At 38.4% G+C, this 20784-nt stretch overlaps 1 protein-coding gene across 1 annotated transcript in view; it reads left to right on the forward strand.

The window, feature by feature from the left end:
• Positions 1-20784, forward strand: part of cdh8 (cadherin 8) — a 111705-nt gene that overhangs the window by 1203 nt on the left and 89718 nt on the right. Inside the window, exon 2 of the mRNA XM_067437992.1 lies at positions 777-1264. Within this exon, the coding sequence (XP_067294093.1) occupies positions 1007-1264 (258 nt within the window). The 5' untranslated portion in view covers positions 777-1006. The remainder of the gene's footprint in view (positions 1-776; positions 1265-20784) is intronic.

Here is a 20784-nt window from a genome sequence, read left to right on the forward strand (position 1 = left end):
AACATATGAAATAATAGATAACAGAGTTCTCCAGAGGGTGCTGCTTGAAACCATTCAGCTAAATAATCCGGTTTAGTGAAATGCAGATTATGGATTTTTTTTATTTTTTTTATGGAATTTATTTATTTTTGTATGGTCAACGAGAAAAAAAAACAAAAACATAAAAAACACTGGACTTGCTGTTTGTATTTGAATTGGAATCAAGTGCATGAACAAATTGCAAGTAAATGTTTTAGTGTATACGTACAGACTCTCTTATGAGCATAAGCACTGCAAAAAAATGTATATCATATCTGTTATATTTTTCAGATATATAAATCCTGTGTTCATAATCATTCTGCAAAAACTCTAAATTATACCGTAATGCGATGATATGTCAAGGGCATTGAAAGCAATTGGTTCAGGGAAATGAACGCAGCTCGCGAGCATGATGAGATGCTGCTTTTCTTCTCCACTCAGTGCTTTTCACGTTTCCTGCATTTGTACTTTATGCTGCAGTCGTCCGAGATGTTTTTTGATCTACTTTTCGTACCTCGAAATTGCTGTAGGATGATCTTCACAAAGCAAGCATTGCTAACCGAAACGTTAATAAGCTTGATTTTATAGTTCCGAAACCTTTCCAACAGATGAAGCATGTTTCCCTGCGCTCTGCTCTGACTTGTTTATTTGGCATTCTGATGTCATATCAAGCTGACCTTGAGGCTTCACTCCTCAAGCTTGTCAGTTTTACTTACATGCACTTCCTGTAAGTCTACGTTTGTCTCTCCCCTCTGTAGATCTCTCACGTTGATGAACCAACTAATGGATGTCACATTTTGCTGCGCGCCCTCCTTCTCTGTGTTCTGGACACAGATCAGAGTACATCCGTGACCCTCCTCGCAACATGAGCTCAACCTGGGGGATACGTAGAACAAAAGAGTAACCATTCAGCTGTCTGTCAGCTGGTCGACCCCTGACTTTTGGAGGGGAAGCAAAAAAAAAAAGGCGAAGAGAAAATATCACTAAAATGCTGAAACGCGGAGAGGAGATGCAGCGAGATCTATGGACTTCTCTCCTGCTAGTATGGATTACTTGTGTGCCGTACTCTTCCATGGCTCCGTTAAACAATCAGTCACAAAGTTTACCAACGGCATCAGCCATGATCCCACGAAACCGGCCAAGCGAAGGACAAAGAATCCTCAGTCGTGCCAAGAGAGGATGGGTTTGGAATCAAATGTTTGTGTTGGAGGAGTTCTCTGGACCCGATCCAATTCTGGTTGGCAGGGTGAGTAGTCTAATTGTCGGCTGAATATTAAGCTTACTTATCATGTGGAAACATTAATTCTGCTGCCTCAATGCCTTTTCGTTTGACATTTTGTGAAGGAGCAATAATTGCCGTGAAGAAGAGGGCAAGGTTGGCATCGCTGACTCGCGCGCTGTTTCCATCTTTTACAGTTCAATTAGGCCAAGGAAAATACAGCTCTGGATGCTAATTTATGCATGGTGTTGTATTTCACAGACTCAGAGAAAGTTCTCCAACGCATACAGTATGAAGGGAGCCCCAAATAGAATTTTACAAGTGTAATGTGCAATATGTGTGCATGCAGAGAGGTGAGGTGGTATGGAGATAATTACGGGATAGGAGAGTGACCTGGCAGAGAGCTCTGGGTCCTGAGAGGACTACAGTATGAGCAGGCCAAAGCAGCTTGTTCACAGATCACTGCAAGCGTGAACCTCAGGAGCTCAACCTGGCACTATGCTTCTCCAACCACTAGCACGTTGCCGTTGCCAACAAGACAATGGTCGTTTCTCAAAATATATCTCTTTTTTTTTTTCTTCTTCAAACAAGATTAATCTTTTATATTGCAATCTTTTCTGAAGCACCCATTTTGTTTAAGGTTAATTTGACCTTCCATATTCATTAGCTGTTAATAGAAAAATCTCTTGAGACAACCTTTTTATCTCTGTGACCCTGGACCACACAACCATTCATAAGTCGCACAGGTATATTTGTAGCAATAGCCAACGATACATTGTATGGGTAAAAATTATAGATTTTTCTTTTATGCATAAATCATTAGCATATTAAGTAAAGATCATGTTCCATGGAGATATTTTGTAAATTTCCTTTTTAGTATATATATATATATATATATATATATATATATATATATATATATATATATATATATATATATATTAGTAATATGCATTACTAAGGACTGAATTATAACACTTTAAAGGTGATTTTCTCATATTTAGATTTTTTTTTTTTTTTTTTTTGCACACTTACATTCCAGATTTTCAAATGAACAAACCATACATAAATGGAAAGCTTATTTAATTGCATTGCAGATAATGTACAGTATAAATATCTCTATTTCTCAATTGACCCTTATGACTGGTTTTGTCATCCAAGGTCACATGCTGCACATACAGTCAAACCACACCGTCAACATTTTCTTCCTGTTTTACAGTTTATTAGCTATAGTTTATAGCAATAAAGTATGATAAGAATTCAGAACAAATTCATCTTGATAGTGCCAGATAAATTTGATAGAAATGTATCAACCAATCAGCTGTCAGCTGTAAAGAATTAAGTTGAAAATTGGATAATACCTATTTAGGTCAACCCATTACCAAGCAATGCTTAATTTTGATTCAGCCTGTGGTGTAAAAGGTCGCATTAGCAATAAAAGAAAATAGCACTTAAGCAAAACATGGTCAGGTCAAAGTGTCTAAATACATTTAGTATACTAATTTGTTTTAATCAATTTTTACTGGTAGTCCACTGTTTGAAGAATTTTGGGTGTAATATGTTTACTTTATTTTGCTATCCCTGCTTACATAAATTACCTATAGTGTCTAGTAATGCAACTTTAGTAGCTAACTAACTATATTAGTGTATAGTTCTAGTAAAAAAAAATATCTGTTGTCTGAATAATTTTTGCTTTATATTTGTATTTGTGACCCTGGACTTTTGTTTTTGTTTTTGTTTGAGATATATACATCATGAATAAATAATATTTTCATTGATATATAGTTTGTTGGGATAGGACGATATTTGACCGAGATACAACTATTTGAATATGAAATCTGAGGGCACAACAAATATAAAAATTTATAAAATAAATTGCCTTTAAAGTTCTAGAAATTAAGTCCTTAGCATCGCATATTACTAATAATATTTATTTTAAATATTTACGGTAGGAAATTTACTAAATATCTTCATGGAACATGATCTTTACTTTACATCCTAATGTTTTGGTTTTTTTTGGCATAAAATAAAAATCTATAATTCTGACCAATATTGCCACAAATATACCCGTGAGACTTATGACTAGTTTTGTGGTCCAGGGTCACACACACACACACACACACACACACACACACACACACACACACACACACACACACACACACACACACACACACACACACACACACACACACACACACACATATATATATATATATATATATATATATATATAATGTTTTTTTCATCTATTTTTTTCTAATTAAAACAACTTGTGATTAAAGTTATCTGTAGGGTTGCATTAGCTTCACTGCACCAAATGAACACCATCCCCACCATTAGTGAGAAAATGCAATCCTCTGTGTGTCCAAAATTTGGCAGGACCTCAGCTAATTAAGGCCCCTCGCTTGGATTTTCTACTGTTTCTGCTTACCCCCTCCTGTCACTCAGGCGTCTGAATAAAACATGTGCTCTCATGTGGCCTTTACACCTGTGTTTTCCCAATATCGGCTTGACACAAAAAAGTCCTTAAGAGCAGCATCAATTTTTCAAGAGCAGCAATTAAACAGCCTTTGTTGGATTCTGCCGTAGCTTTTGATCGGCAGAAATGCATAAACAAACACAACAAATGGGCTCCCTGTGATGATCTCCAAGGTATAAGGGCAAATGAATATGATGCTTTCAGGGCTGACACATCCACAATGCTATAGAGCTCTCTGTGTGTGATGGAGACAGCTGGGAGCGCTCAAACGGTGACGTGCCGCTCTGCTCTTCTCTAATGTGTTGTGCTGTATTTAACGTCATGAAGTATTTGTGCCGGCGAGCAGAATGATAGTCTGTAGGAGGACATGCATGGAGAGGGAAGGTGAATGGTTGGAGATGGTTGGTGTAGACGGTACTCATTGGCTAGGCCAGTATTGATTGAGCTTCAGTTTTATTGCTGTTTTTTTTTTCCTTCTTTTTTTAACAAACTGCAAGGTTAAGTGCTCATGAGAATGGCTTGCAGAGCTCAGATAAGTTCTATGTTGCAGCGAGATAGGAAGCCATGCTGTTGGAAGAGATTGAACGGCGCCGTTCCCTCTCCCTCTCTCTTCCTCCGCCTCACTCCATCACCTAAGATCTGCAGTCCTCCCTCACTCTGTCTCTCTAATTAAAAAATGAATCAAATAAAGAGTGGGAGGTGTGTGATTCAAATGGGTCATTCAAATCAGCATGTTTTTTTTTTTTTTTGTGTTTTTTTTTTTGCTTTTCCCTTTTCCTGCCATATCTGCCAGGCATGTGGTTGTGGGCTGATTATCCAGGAACCTCAGGCCGAGATTACACTCATTTCATCCTTTAGCTTTTATTACGTGCCGGTCTGATGTTTAATTATACACCCGGCTCCTGTCTTGTCAGTGCCCGAACTCCCCTTGAGCACCAGCTGCCAGTCGGAGGAGACGATTAGCATACGTGTCGAAGTGGGCATGGCAGGGCTAAGAGAGGCAGCAGAGGGAGAAAACGAGGAAGGGAGAGGAAGAGTTAGCTACGGTACATGACGGCACGCTTCTCACTGTTTCGCGTGGTCTCGGTGGTCTCAGTGGTCTGACTCACTGGGCTGGCAATGCAGCTCACCGCCATATGGTTCTGAAACGTGCGTCAAACACGCAGCGAACTCTTTTAACAAGACTGAGCTTTTTGTAGGTTGCTGTGGAAGTATAGGGGGAACAAGGGCTGGTTGTCACACTCTTTACTCTTATTGTATTTCTAAAGGTAGGTTTGTTTGAAAGTCAATTTCTGTGTAGAAATGTAAAAGTTTCAAAAGTTTGTGGTCTGTAAGATTTTTTAAAATGTTTTTGAAAGAAGCCTTCTAAGTCTGCTTTTATTTGATGAAAAATAAAGTTAAAAACAGCAATAGTGCAAAAGATAATAATATAATATAATATAATATAATATAATATAATATAATATAATATAATATAATATAATATAATATAATATAATATAATATAATATAAAGTATAGTTAAAATTTTTGGTTTATTTTGTGTTATTCTTGTGATGGGCAAAGTTGATATTTCAGCATCATTACACTAGTCTTGCGTGTCATGATCATTCAGAAATCATTCTAATATGCTGGTTTGCTACTCAAGAAACATTTTATATTATCAATGTTGATAATGCTACTTTAAGGGTTGGTTCACCCAAAAATAAAAATTCTGTCATTGATTACTTTTCCTCATGTCATCCGACACCCGTAAGATCTTTGTTCATCTTCAGAACACAAATGAAGATATTTCCATCTCACTTCAGTGGCTTAGCAATAATTTTATGAAGCAACGAGAATAGTTTTTGTGAAATAACGGCATATAGCGATGGCCGATTTGAAAACACCACTTCGTAAAGCTTCGAACTGTTCAATCAGTGTATATCGAATCAGCGGTTCAAATCGCTAAAGTCACGTGATTTCAGCATTTTAGCGATTTGACACGCAAATCATGAATCATGAATCGATACGTTGATTCATTAAGCTCCGAGGCTTCTCTATATAAGTCGTTATTTACACTCTTAGAAGAAAAGGTTCTATCGGCGCTACATATTTGGAACCCTTAAACTGTTATATATAGAAGTATATTTGAGTATACTCCAAAGACCCTTTTATGCTAAATGGGTTCTAAAATGACAGGAAAGAACCCCTTTGGCACTTAAAAAAGTGGTCTATATATAGAACACTGCAAAAAAATGCATTTCTTATCTCTTAATTAGTTATTTTTTCCCAAAATAAGACAATGACTTTTGCTTGTCAAGTAAATACTTCTTGTTTTAAGAATGTTTAGATGTTTGGACTAGAAACAAGACAAAAATTCTAAGTAAGAAAAGCATTTTTTGCAGTGAACCTTTTAGGGGTTCCAACTACGTAGCCCCGTTAGAACTTTTTAAGGTTCTATATAATAATAATAATAATAATAATAATAATAATAATAATAATTCATTACATTTATATAGCGCTTTTCTAGGCACAAAGCGCTTTACATAGAATGGGGAATCTCCTCAACCACCACCAATGTGCAGCACCCACTTGGATGATGCGACGGCAGCCATATTGCGCCAGAACGCTCACCACACACCAGCTGATTGGTGGAGAGGAGACCGAGTGATTAAGCCAATCAGGATAGGGGGAAGATTAGGAGGCCATGATGGACAGAGGCCAGTGGGCAAATTTGGCCAGGATGCCGGGGTTACACCCCTACTCTTTATCGAAGAACATCCTGGGATATATAGAGCCTTTTCTTCTAAGAGTGTAGTTTTACTTTCTTTAAAACACAAAAACTATGCTTGTCGCTTCATAAATTGATTGTAGAACCACTATAGTAAGATGGACGCTGTAATGATATCTTTAGTGTCTTTTATGGGTCTTGAGAGAGGAAATCACATTGGTGTCAATGAAGGCCTTTCTAAGCCATCGGATTTCAGCAAAAATATCTTCCTTTGTGTTCCAAAGATGAACGGAGGTCATTTTTTCATTTAATGTTTTAAAAGGTTAATTATTATTATAAAATATTATAAAAAATTAGGATTTTATGGCCCCGTGTCATATGGCACACTTCATATGTACTTTCAGTCTTTTGGACTTTAAGTCCACAAGATTTATTTCAACATATATGGTAAAAACAAATCTTCAGCAATAGATAACGGCTTAAACCAGTTTGGAACTGTTTTTCTTCGCGGAAGCTTTGCGTAAGAGCTAATAAAATATTTAAACTCAAGACAATACATATAAATATTTCGTGTTTCATTTACTTGAGACAAGTAGCCGTGTGATAAGCGGGATAATGTACACCCAGCCGGTTGTTATCTCAGATTTTTACACGGCTCTGTGAAATACTTGATTCTGATTGGTCAATCGCGCATTCCAGCGGTATGTTATTTCCAGGTAACACCCGCTCATACGGGTAATACGAGTTATCTTGACCGGTACTACCTCTATGCTTAACGCTGGCGCCATCTTGTGGCTGTTAAATACTTAAACAGCCATGGCTACAATGGAAGACTTCAAGGCGGGTTTCCTTTAAAAAGTTTAAATATGGATATTTTTCTTACACAAATGCATCGATTAGAATCAGAAGGCTCTATTAACCCATCGGAGCCATGTGAAGCATGTTATTTGATGGACAGCTGCATTTTTTTATGGACTTCAAAAACAGCTTTAACTACTGCTGGGATTAACTTTAGCCTGGACTTTTCAAATACAACTCTGATTGTATTTGTCTGAAAGAAGAATGGCATATACACCTATAATGACTTGAGGGTGAGTAAATCATAGGTTTGGTTTCATTTTTGGGTGAGCTAACCCTTTCAGCATTAATTTTCAACATTTAGCAGCAATAGATAAAGGCTTAAAGCAGGTTGGAACTGTTTTTCTTCACGGAACCTTTGCGTAAGAGCTAATAAAATATTTAATCTCAAGACAATATTTTGTGTCTAATTTATTTGAGACTAGTAGCCATGTAATAGGCAGGATGATGTACACCCAGCCGGTTGTTATCGCAGAATAAACCCCTTCAGAGTGATGCAAGACTCCTGATAACAGGTTTATTCTGCGATAACAACCGGCTGGGTGTACATTATCCCTTACATAAACCTCCGCTTCGCATCGGGGTCCTGATCACTCTTTCGGGGTTTATTCTGCGATAACAACCGGCTGGGTGTACATTATCCCTTACATAACAAAACTACTAAAAAAAAAAAACAGCAACAGCTTTTATGTAAATGTGCTGCGTTCAATGACACTGACAACACAAATACACAAATAAGAACGTTAATTCAGGGTTTAGGAATGTATAATGTGAAATGACAGCATATGAATACCCAGGATTAATTGTTAACCCCAGTTACATTATAAGCAGTGTGAAATGTGAAGCCAGATAACCCAGGATTCAGTTTACCTGGGGCTTAGAATGACCCAGCGTTGACTTTTCCACGTGTGAAAAGACATTTTGTGTACTTTGACTATTAATTCAAAAAATGAATAAGAAAAATATCCCTGCGTCCCAGTGTCCCAACTAGTCCCAGTCTCCTGTATGATATATTTTTACAAATATTTTTGCTATGAGTTTTGCATCCATGAGCTTTTATCACAAACAAATGATATCAGACAAAATGTATGCAGTATGTATTGTATTACTTATAAATCCATTATATCCTCAATATGTGGATTGCACATTGGAAGTAGTTGTTGTATTTGTATTCATTTTGAATGCACAACATTTTTATATAAACACGGGCTGAACAGAACAAATTGCAGTCTTTGCCCAACAAAGAGTGATGTGGATGTGTTTACTTAAAGTATTGTCAGTTTTATTACAGCATATGTCAGATAGATGCTATCTCACGCATGGCTTTGTTCCCCCTCTTTTAGCTGGAGCATGTTTTGATGGCTAATCACAACGGTCATCATTATTTTATTTGGAGTGCAGATGTACTCTACACAAATTAATAGCACTGCCGTGTGATGTCTTTTCTTACCATAATGTGCTCTTATCCATGATGGGATTATGCGTATTTTGTAGCATAAAGAGAACGGAAAACATGCAATTCGTATTTTGCGATACAAGCTCAAGAACAAGATATGAATACAAGATAATGGCATTGATTATTTATCCACAAAAGAAAATGCATATGTGTCTAGGGACATTTGTTCGCTTTTTTTGTTTGCATGACAACACTTGATAGATAGTGTGCATGAACTGGAAAGCCATCAGGCTCAGGACATTTCCCTGTTACTGTATGGATATATTTATATCAAGAAATTGTGTTTTGCTCAAGCAAACACCAGTTGATTTGACGTATGTCTTCTTTATGCTGATGTCCAGTGTACTGTGAAGCTGATTTCAGCATTAAAGCCAGGAGGGGAAAAAAAGCGCATTCTATGCTTTTGGAACATATTTATTTAAGGGGGAGGGGAGGAAATTAAAGGGACATTTACCAGAACAGATTTGGCCTACATAAAGGCATGACTCCATTTTGAGTTTAAACCCATATCATTATCTCTCATTTTTTTCCCATTCAACACAAATTAAGCAATAATGCATCCATGTAAATAAGCGCGTGAGCTCAGTATTATTCTCCAACGCTTCATTAAATGCGAGCCTACAACTTAACCCTGAAATATTCATTATGTTATTATTAATTACATTACAATATTAAATATGAATAACTTTGCTATCAAATATTAATTAGTAGCGCTCTGTCATTTTGTAATGAAAGCCAGAGTGGATTAGTTTCACTGAGCACAATGACTGGAGCTGAGAAGGGATATAAATCTAACGTCGGCCTGCGTTAAAGCCACACTTCTATAATTCCAAAATAAAATAGCCGCTTTATAGTCGAGGGACGTCGTAGAAATGCTGGTTTCTAAAAAACGCTTTAGTGGCATTTGGAAGCGTGCCCTATAGCTAAGGAGAAAAGAAAAATATTGTGACAGTTTGAATGTAAAGAGCAGTGAATCTCTGAAACGGACAATCGATTCATGTTCTCTGTGCTGCCTGTGATGGGATTTGCTGTTAACTGCTACTTGTATTTTTTATTTTATTTTTTTTTGCTACCATGACACGTTTCTGGGAATCCACTGAAACTGTCCCAACTGTTCTACAGAGTAAGCAGTGGTGTAACAGCAGCAGCAACAACAAAAATCCTTATTTTTCAAGGAGAGAGTACCTTTGTGGAAAACAATTTCACCATGATTGTTTCAGAACATTTCCCGATGAAGCTACGGTTGATCACAAGTGTAACCTTTCATAGTGCTACAATCATAATACATGCACACGATGAGCAGTTCTCTGGGTTCAGTTGCTCCTGGTCATAGTCTGTACTGAGTGGTGCAAGTTAGACCACAGAACAGTACTTGCCCTGTTCAACCTTCTTGACACCTCATGAATTATCTATATTCCTCCCACTGATCCACTCTGGAGAGTTACCGCTCTAACCCTCAGCTTTTTTTTTTTTTTCTCCGTGTTTCTGGTGCTTTGAAAATTGCTACAGCTTCTCACTTTCAGGTAACTAAACCTGTTTACCAGTCACCTAGCCTCAGACTTCATGCCTACGAACCACCCACAGACTGTGCATTTCCCGTCTGATGCATGTTGCATACAAATCTGGAAAGCACTTTATCAAGTAAATTATATCCTGATTGGATGATTTTACACAACTTGTGAGATTAAGGTCGCAGATATTTGTGTGTGTGTTTAAATCAGTCCTTTCGGGGACAAATGCGTGCAAATATAAGTGAGCGCTTATAACGATGAAATCATGGATTTGCTTGTTTGAAACTTTGAGTTTTGTGTGAGACGATTAAACGTTCTGGTTTTCTTTTCTGATTTTAGAAAAATAGTCTGTAGGAATTTTCAGAGCTCAAATGCTAGTCCTATCAGTTATAGATAGAATATAGCTATTAATAGGTCTTAATAACTTCACCCATTAACTCTTTTTGGCTCGTTGTGGTACCTTTTTTGTTATTGAATGGATAACCCAAAAAAGAAAACGGTGTCATCATTCACTCATCTTCAAACCTGTATCTTTTAATCTTCTGCTGAAGACTAAAGAAGATATTTTGAATATTTCTCTAAATTGTGTTCCTCTATGTTCCACAGTAGAAAGAGAGTCATCCAGGTTTGGATTGATCCCTATTTTTTTTGTGTGAACTATCCCTTTAAGATGTTATGCGTCAGTGTTTGTATTGACATGAACGTAGGTCTTTAGCGTCTCTCTTTAATGCCTGATTAAAGTGATTATATATGTTAAAGGATAATAACCAGGGGGTCCAGGATACTGCCGGCCCCTCCGTTCCATCACATGCTTATGGTGCATCGCACAACTTCATTCCTTGCTGCTATCAGACGAGGGGCTTTTTAGCAGATCAAAGGTCCACCTCCTGATCCCCTCACGATTTACCCCTGCCAACGCACACTCTGATCTGAGACAGTCTTGTGCATTAATCTGCATTTGCTCAGGTTAGGAAGGAGGCAGCACAGGTTCTAATGGATATCGAGCAGTTGCGCGTGATTGAAGGGCCGGCGAGTGGGCACTAACGAGGGTATTAGTGGACTTATCAGTAACTGAAGTAATGAGATGCTGATCATCACCACTGGCCACTGCATCCATCTGAAGCTCCTGATCTGACCTGTGATTGGGATTGTGTCGTTCGTGATGCTGAAGGAGAGATGGATGAACCGTCTTCTTTTTTGAACTTTGCACCACTTTTATGGATAGGGCTGGTAAAGACGGAACAGGTAATGACAACATGATCTCATTAGTAACTGTAGGCAATAATATTTCATAGACAACGTAATTTAAATGTTAGCATTTTGACAGCACTGAAAATAAACAACTTTAAGAGTAAAAATGTTATTAATAATAGGATATTTAGGTTTAGTATTGAATTTAGTATTTTATAGGTGTAGTATGTTTTATTATTATTATGTTCAAACTAAAACACATGTATCATAATCAAATATTATTACAATTTAAAATAACCTTAAAATAACCTATTCCTTCTGTGTCACATGATCCTTCAAAAATCATTCTAATTTCCTGATTTAGTTCTTAGGAAACTTTTATTAATATTATTATCAACAGTTATACTTTAGTGCTACTTATTTTTGTGTAAACAATAGTACCTTTGTTTCTGGATTATTTAATGAATATAACGTTTAAAAAACAGCATTTGTTTTGAAATAACAATCATTTGTTTCATTATAAATGTCTTTAATGTCGCTTTTGATCAGTTTAATAGTTTCTGAATAAAAGCCTAGGCCTATTCAATGACTGTGGAGCTAGTATCATCATCATCATCATCATAACACAACGGTTATGGAAATTAGAACGACATTTCATTGAATTAAATTGCAATGAAGTTACAAACGGTCCACAACATTAAAGAGAATAAGGTCCGATATAAATAAAATAAATAATATATACTGTATATATATATATATATATATATATATATATATATATATATATATATATATATATATATATATATATATACGTTTGGAATGAATGAAACAAGCTGGCACGCATAGAGATGTGACATGTGGATATTTTCCCACCGGTTAATCAACGTGTTACAACACCGGTAATACCGGTATCACAGACTGGGTTTTTAAATCACTAATTCTATCTAACCGAAAGGAACATAAGAATTCCTATGAAAGTTACGCTTCCATATGCATGAACTGAAACCGCGCCAGTGCGCACACACCGTGAATGACAGCGAGTCAGTAAATGTGTGAGGCCTAGCAGATTTTAGTTTAGGTTTTGAATTAGCGCCGATTCGGGGGCGGGTTGCTTGAACTGTGGGTTCATTAGCCTTTTATTCTTAATGAAAAACACAACAACACACAATGACAAACTCACTTAAATAGGCACTTTTACATTTCACTTTGAAACCAAATCTTCCGCAATCATCTTGTCTTTTTTTTTATTGTATGGAAAATCCCATAAAAAAACAGACCGCCATTATATTGTTCCTCTCGCGCACCCCCTGGTGGCAGGGGTACGCGCACCATACTTTGGGAATCTCTGCCACAGAAGAACCATTTTGTGAAAGGTTTTTTAAATAACTTTTTTTTTCTAAGCATTTTATAGTCTAAAGAACCTTTTTGCACTACAAAGAACCTTTTGTACAATGGGAAGGTTCTTTAGATATTAAAGGTTCTTCATGGAACCAAACACCCTGGCAAAGAACCATTTAAGAACCTTTATTTTCAAGAGTCTATATGTATAAATGTATAACCCTTGTGTGTACATAGTGAGTACAAAAACCTACAAAAGTGATGGTTTGGACACACATTTATATTGTATGCATGAGCTTAACTAATTGACCCACGGCTGTAACTTGTGCTTTGTTTTACTGTTTTATCAAAATGGGTATCTCGAATTGCTTTAAATATTACTGCAAGATTATCAATAAACATCTAAGAATCCTCCAGCACAAGTCAGTGCTCCTCTCGTTCTCACTGCCTCGCCATTAAATTCCGCGTTCATTCTATTTCATGCCTTCCATTCAGGGTGTTATTTCACCCAAGAGCGGTGGGTCCTCCAGGCCTTTAAAGCCATTATATCAGTGCTAGGTGAGCACAGTCTGTTGTCTCTCTGTTTGTCTCAGTGTCTCTCTCTCTCCCTCCACACAGTGCTGTAATAAAACACCAGGACCCTGCACAGTGTCCAGCTGAGCTGTGGGATCACATTAACACCTCTCGGACCAGCTCGACAGCTTGTCTATAGCTCTGTGTTGTTGTCCTCGTCCCCATTAACAAGGTTGCTTGTGTGTGTGTGTGTGTGTGTGTGTGTGTGTGTGTGTGTGTGTGTGTGTGTGTGTGTGTGTGTGTGTGTGTGTGTGTGTGTGTGTGTGTGTGTGTGCATGTGATTGCTTCATGTGTGTGAAGAGACTTAACTTGACAGAAGTGCATTTCTTGAGCTAAGATTATTTCCATTACTACACCCAGGTCACTGTACAACCGCAATTACAGACACAAGGCCTGCTCCATATGCCTTTCAGCAGGTGCTCTTGAATCATTAAATATGTATACTGCCCAGCATTTAAATAAATAACTGCTGGCATTTTATTTCTCTCTCCGATTGCCATGTCTTAATACCCCTCGCAGCATCTCTGCTCTCATTCTCTCATTCTCTCTCTCTCTCTCTCTCTCTCTCTCTCTCTCTCTCTCTCTCTCTCTCTCTCTCTCTCTCTCTCTCTCTCTCTCTCTCTCTCTCTCTCTCTCTCTCTCTCTCAATGTGGGGACATCCCATAGGCGTAATGTTTTTTATACAGTACAAATCATATTTTTGGTAACACTTTAGTATGGGGAACACATATTCACTATTAACTATGAATTTTGCCTCAATAAACTCCTAATTTACCGCTTATAAAGTCATGCAAAATAAGGCATTAACATTTGCTTTATAAGTAGTAATAAACAGCCAATATCCAAGTAATATGCATGATAATAAGCAACTAGTTAATAGTTAATAACTGAACCTTAAAATAAAGTGTTACCTTATTTTATATCCCGCTACACTGCCCCTGCCTCTAAACCTACAAATCACAGGAAACATTCTGCATTTTTTCTTTCTAAAAAAAAAACTTGTTTTGTATGATTTATAAGCCTTTTGAAAAGTAGGGACATGGATAATGTCCTCATATTTCACCATCTCCTTGTAACACCTGTATCATACCTATGTCATTATACACATTTGTGTCCTGATATTTCACAAAAACAAGCACACACACACACACACACACACACACACACACGCACGCACGTATACACACACACACACACACACACACACACACACACACACACACACACAACACATGATATACAGCTCCAGGAGGTGTAATGAGGCAGTGTGGCAGAGGTGTGACAACAGCAGAGCACCTTTGCAGTGACTTATAGGGTCTGGCCGCGGCGAGAGTTGTTTGAGGTGTAAATCCCACATCCCTCGGTGGTAACAAGAACACAAACAAACACAGGCACACTTTGTCCCTCTGCTCTGAATCCTCTGCCGAAGTGATGCCGGGGCTCGGGATGAGGAATCTGCATGCCGTTCTCATCTGTCCTCCTCGGAACGTTGCAGGAATCCACAATGAACGCTGTGTAAACGTTTTTTTGTTCATGCAGCGCGGAAGAGGCAGGAGCAAGCGCCGTCCCGTTGTCACGCCAATGAGGAAGAGCGAGATTACACTGGCGGAAAAAAGCCAGACGCAACCAACTGTACACGGAGACAATTTCATTCACGCTGTCAGGTAATGGCAGCGAGTAGTACTGAATATCCACAGCCATCTTTTCTGCTCATCTCTGTTCATTAAGCGAAAAGATATCATCTGTACAAAGGCCGCCCACCTCGGTTCTTACAGGCGAGGGAGAAAATCCATACATTGACAAACCTTTTATAACCGTCTTTCTCTGCGGGCCAGATAGTCACATGCTTTTTGATGCTTTGCTTTAACCTCAGAGGCTGCGGTGGATTGTATCTCATTTCTGCCGTTTGATTTTAATTTGCGCATGCTCAAGTCGGAACAAAATATCTTCAGGTCAAGTATTCTAGCCTTCTTCAGAGGAGATATGAGACACTGATCGTGATCCGGCCTTGAATAGGATGGTGGAGACGGCCTGTACCCACCTGGGTACTTCACATACCGGATGTTACCTTTGTTTGCCAGCAGTCTCTGGGTTTTGGCTGTTGAGAGAACTTGTGGAGGTGGTGCATGTAGCTGCTAAATGAAGGCTTTTGGCAGAGAGCCTTGAACTCTGCGTGGACTAATCACTGGAATTAAGCAGTTAACCTTTACTGTGTCGCCTGGGCTCAATCTTTCACTGCTAAAGCGTGTTATATGGCCCTTTCACTCAGCACTGCGAGAACCTCTGCATCACACTGCGTTTACTGTAGTCAACTAGCTTTACAAACTGACCGGAGGTATCATGAGGGATTATTTATTTAGTTTGTTCTTCTTATTTATTTATTTATTTTTCTATCTACAGTGAGCAGCCATTGCTGGAATGAGCATTTTACGTGTGTCTACTGCATAGCAGCGTTTTGGTCAGCAGTTGTGACTCATGGTGACACGGGTAAATCTGTTTAATGAAACTGCTGACAAAAATGTTTGTAGATGTCTTGTCTTTGGTAACAAAGAAGGGACAAAATAGCAAGATGATAATTATTTTAATTAATTAAATTTTTCATGGAATGAAGCTGAACACAACTAGAACTCACATTTAGACGGAGAATAAAGCAAATGCTAGTCATAATATTTAACTAATAAAATAAATGCATTGCTGCTGGTGATATACATTTATTATCAATCATTGACAACTTACACTGCCATTCAACAGTTTGGTGGTCAGTATGGCTTGTATTATTTTTAAAATTATCTTATGCTCCCCAAGGCGTATAAGGAATTATAGGAATTTATACTCTTATGCTCCCCCAATTAATTTGTCAAAATAAAGTCCAATTTTCGGCAGCCATTATTTCAGCAGTCTTTTGTGCTACATGATCCTTCAGAAGTCATTTTGGGGTGCGTTTCCCAAAAGCATCGTTAGCCAACTATGGATGCAAGTTCTGTTGTTATCGACATAGTTCAAGCAGTCTGTGTTTCCCAAAACCACCGTTCCAACGAACATTCGCAAACAGCATCACAAACTTGTGTGTTTGCAACGGCAGCTCTCGAGCTGCGGTTATAGCAGAGTTTCTAGTTTACATGACGTGGACTTAATAAATCCTTAACTCGAGCAAAATAAGCTGACATACAGTGAAAGCTATATTTTTAATTTTATTTCAAATACATACAATTGCAATTTATGTTCGTTAGTTTGTCAAGAGATTTAAATCACCTTTTTTGAAGAGCTCTAGCAAGAATGAGCCTGTGATTGACTTTGGAAATAAAGCAAAATAACTAAGAAAAATAAGAATTAGTCCTCAGGTGCCATGTCCGTAATTTATAGCAAAAATTATAGCATATATTATATATTATATTAGTTCAATTTAAATGTATATAGCGCTTTTCTAGACACTCGCTTTGCATATAGAAGGGGGGAATCTCCTCAATCACCACCAATGTGCAGCGTCCAACTGGACGATGCAACAGTAGCCATATTGTGCCAGAACGCCCACCACACGCCAGCTGATTGGTGGAGAGGAGACAGAGTGATTAAGCCAATCAGGAGAGGGGGAAGATTAGGAGGCCATGATGGACCGGGGGCAATAGGCAAATTTGGCCAGTAGGCTGGGGTTAGACCCTACTCTTTATCTAAGGACATCCTGGGATTTTTATTGACCACGGTTTAACGTCTCATCTGAAGGACAGTGCTCTTTTGACAGTATAGTGTCCCCATTACTACTGGGGTGTATTACTGGGGTGTTAGGACCCACACAGACTACAGGGTGAGCGCCCCCTGCTGGCCTCAATAACACCTCTATCAGTAGCGGCCTAGTTTTCCCAGTTGGTCTCCCATCCAGATACTGACCAGGCTCAGCCCTGCTTAGCTTCAGTGGGAAACCAGTCTTGGGCTACAGGGGGATATGGCTGCTGCTTTGAATGGATTTGATCTCATGATTTCGATCTCAAAATAGTTCATTAAAAGCAGTTAATACTCCACCACCTGTGTGACATCATTAACCTACATGGTTGAATGGTTTTGGGAAACAATCATGACTAGCTAGTTATTTTTTTTAGCGATGCATCATACTATGGCAGTTCGGCAGTGAGTTACGCCGTTGTATGTGAAACGCACCCCTGATAATGTTTTCAATGTTGAGAATCGTTGTGTTATTAATGTGAATATTGTTGCATCTTGATATGTTTGTAGAAACTGTGATACATTTTGTTCAGGATTATTTGAAAAGAATGTAAAATAAAAAAACGCATTTATTTGAAATACATATCTTTTGTAACATTATAAATGTGTAATGTCACTTTTGATCAACTTAATGCATCCTTGCTGAATCTAAGTATCATAATTAATTTAATTGTACGCTTAATGTTTTCATTACTACAACTTATCTTAAGTATGTTTAAGTATGATATAAATGTCCATACATATAAAAAATATCAAGTGTGATCTGTTACAGGACATTATTACCTGCTAAAATTGTCTTAGATGTAATATCTGTCAGAATAAAATGGACTATAATTAAGGAATATTCTTGAGGAAATAATAACTACATTTTAAAAAGGCTTTTTTTAAATCAAGGCAAGGAAAACATTTCAGAAAAAAAAAGAAAAGAAAAAAACAACTAGTTATAGCTTAGCTTTAATTCATAGAGAATGTCACAAAAACACATCATTGTTTGTTTCCATTACCCCTGGTGGATTATATCTGACCAGACCAGAACAAAACAGAACTTACGGAGCTCTTGCTGAGAGCACAAGGTTTAGTTTAAGCTTTGGCAGCTAGGCTAATTTCTCCATCATTTCGGATTGCAATTATTCAATCCTGATTACTTAAACACTTGATTATAATTATTTAAACCTTCTAATTGCTCACTGGTATAGTTATTGTGGGCTGCTAAGTCATCATCCAGTGAGTCAGTGGATGCTTGGCAGGGCTAAGCAGCTCGCTTCTGCAGACGGCACCCTGCGTCAGGGGAACTGCAGGCAGAAGGGCTTATCCCAGGCTCCCTCAACCCATGAAAGCCTAGGAGCCAAACTGGGAAGATAGAGTAATCTTGTTGAAAATGGATGTCGCTATTGTGCTTTTTGATGTGTAGTTGGCTGTGTGGTTAACCGGGAGCAAATGTGGGCAGGCGAGGTGTAGACAATGGGAGCGGGTGGGAGGAGAGGCCTATTTTGAGATCTTTAAAAACAGCCAACGTTCACTGCTGCCTGCCCGAGCTCAAAAATAACAACAAAAGAGGAAGTAAACCCCTTCTTCCGGTGCAGTCTGGCATTGTCGGACCTCCTGTTGTTGGTGTCAGTTAATGCTTGCCTGCCATTTTGAGAAGAACAAAAAGTAACCATGGAGAATCGATTGGCCCCGGTTGTCTCAGTGACACACCTGCGGGATTGTCTATGAGCCAGCGAAGTGTGGCACTGACCTTTATTGCAAATGAACTATATTTGTTTAATAGTACTGCTTGAGAGAGCTAGAAAATAACCCGGCGAGTGAGCAAAGGCCGGTGACATGCTTGCGCACGTGAATCAATAATCAGCATTCTAGCGTGTGATATATTGTTTCACGCCAATGTGATTCCGTGTAAATTAGGCCACCTTTGTGCAGAATTAAAAGTCTGCAAACAAACAGTATATTTCCCTGCTGTTATGCAGATTGTACAGCATGTAGATCAACATTTCTCAACCAGGGGTCCCGGGCCCACTAGGGGGGCTTAGCAAACTTCCAAGTTGGCACTAAAGATGACTTAAAATTATTTCCAGATAATGTTTACTTAATAAAACCATAAAATACCATGTTTTTTTATTTTTTTATTATCATTTACTAATTATGCAAAGCTATTTCCTGACAAGCCGGACCCACATTAAGATGAAGTTGGGTCTGGGCACACCGCGTTGGCAGGGCTCAGTCCGGGGGGTGGGATAAACAGTTGTCTTTCAAAGTCCCTCCAACCAACCAGTGGTGCGTTTCCCAAAGGCATCGCTAGCCAACTATGGTCGCAAGTTCAGTCGTTACTTACACAGTTCAAAGATTTGGTGTTTCCCAACACCATCGTTCCAACGAACCTTCGCAAACTGCATCGTAAACTTGTGTGGTTGGAACGACAGCTCTCAACCTGGCGTTAGAAGCAGAGTTTCTTGTTTGCATGACACGTGGACTTGATAAATACTTATCTTGAGCAAAATAAGCAAGCTGACATTTAGTACAATCTATATCTTTTATTTTTATTTTCAATTTGATCTCAAAATGATTAATTAAAAGCAGTTATTACTCCACCACCTGTGTAACATCATTAACCAGCGTGGTTGAACGTCAGATTTGCGACAATACGGTTACGGGAAACAGTCGTGACTAGCTAGTTGATTTCTTCAACGATGTATCGCACTATGGCAGTTCAGCGGTGAGTTACGCTTTGTTATTTTCTCAAAGAAAAGCTTAGCTCAAAGTCTTCCGTAGTCGTGGCCAAAGTTGATTCGAAAGGCCGCTGTGGCAAGCAGTGGGGCGAGGGGCCGCGAGAGCGGGCCGGTGACGAGTGCTAATGAGTGCCAGCTGCATGACACACCAGTCTCGTCTCGCGGCCGAGTGACGGGAGCATAAAAGGAGGAGCGAAGGAAGCGAAAGACGAGAGAGGACCACGCCTGGATTTTACGTTGAGTTTTGTTTATGTTGTATTAAGTGTGTGCGGGCAGTCGTCCGTGAGGGGAGATTTTTTTTTGTTTGTTTATTTTGAATTAAAAGTCTTTGTTGAACGTTCGCCGGTTCCTGCCTTCCTTTCCATCTTCGAACCCCGTTACAACCGCCATTCGCCAACTTCTTTGTGTTCAAGTAAAAAACGGAACCGCTACAGCTCTGCCGTCATTATGTTAAAGAGTTAGTTCACCCAAAAATTATAATTCTGTCATTAATTAGTTACCCTCATGTCATTCCACACCCACCCACAATACCTCTTTTCATCTTTGTAACACAAATTAAGATATTTTTGTTGAAATCCGATGGCTCAGAAAGGTCTCCATCGGCCACAATGTAATTTCCTTTCTCAAGATCAATAAAAGGCACTAAAGACGTCGTTACAAAGTCCATCTCACTACAGTGGTTTTACAATAATTGTATGAAGAGACAAGAATAATTTTTGTGGGAAAATTAATTAAATAAATAACAACTCATATAGTGATATTTGGATCACCAAAGTCATGTGATCTCAGCAGTTTAGTGGTTTGACAAGCGATCTGAATCATGAATCGATACATTGATTCATTAAGCTCAGAGGCTTCAGGAAGAAATTTTTTGAAGAAGGCAATCACAATATAAGTCTTTATTTAGTGTTTTTATTTTTATTTTTATTCTCTCGAGTCTTTAGTGCCTTTAATGGGCCTTGAAAGATAGAATGAATGTA

This window comes from Pseudorasbora parva, chromosome 1 (genome assembly GCF_024679245.1).
Source record: "Pseudorasbora parva isolate DD20220531a chromosome 1, ASM2467924v1, whole genome shotgun sequence".
Lineage (NCBI taxonomy): Eukaryota > Metazoa > Chordata > Actinopteri > Cypriniformes > Gobionidae > Pseudorasbora > Pseudorasbora parva.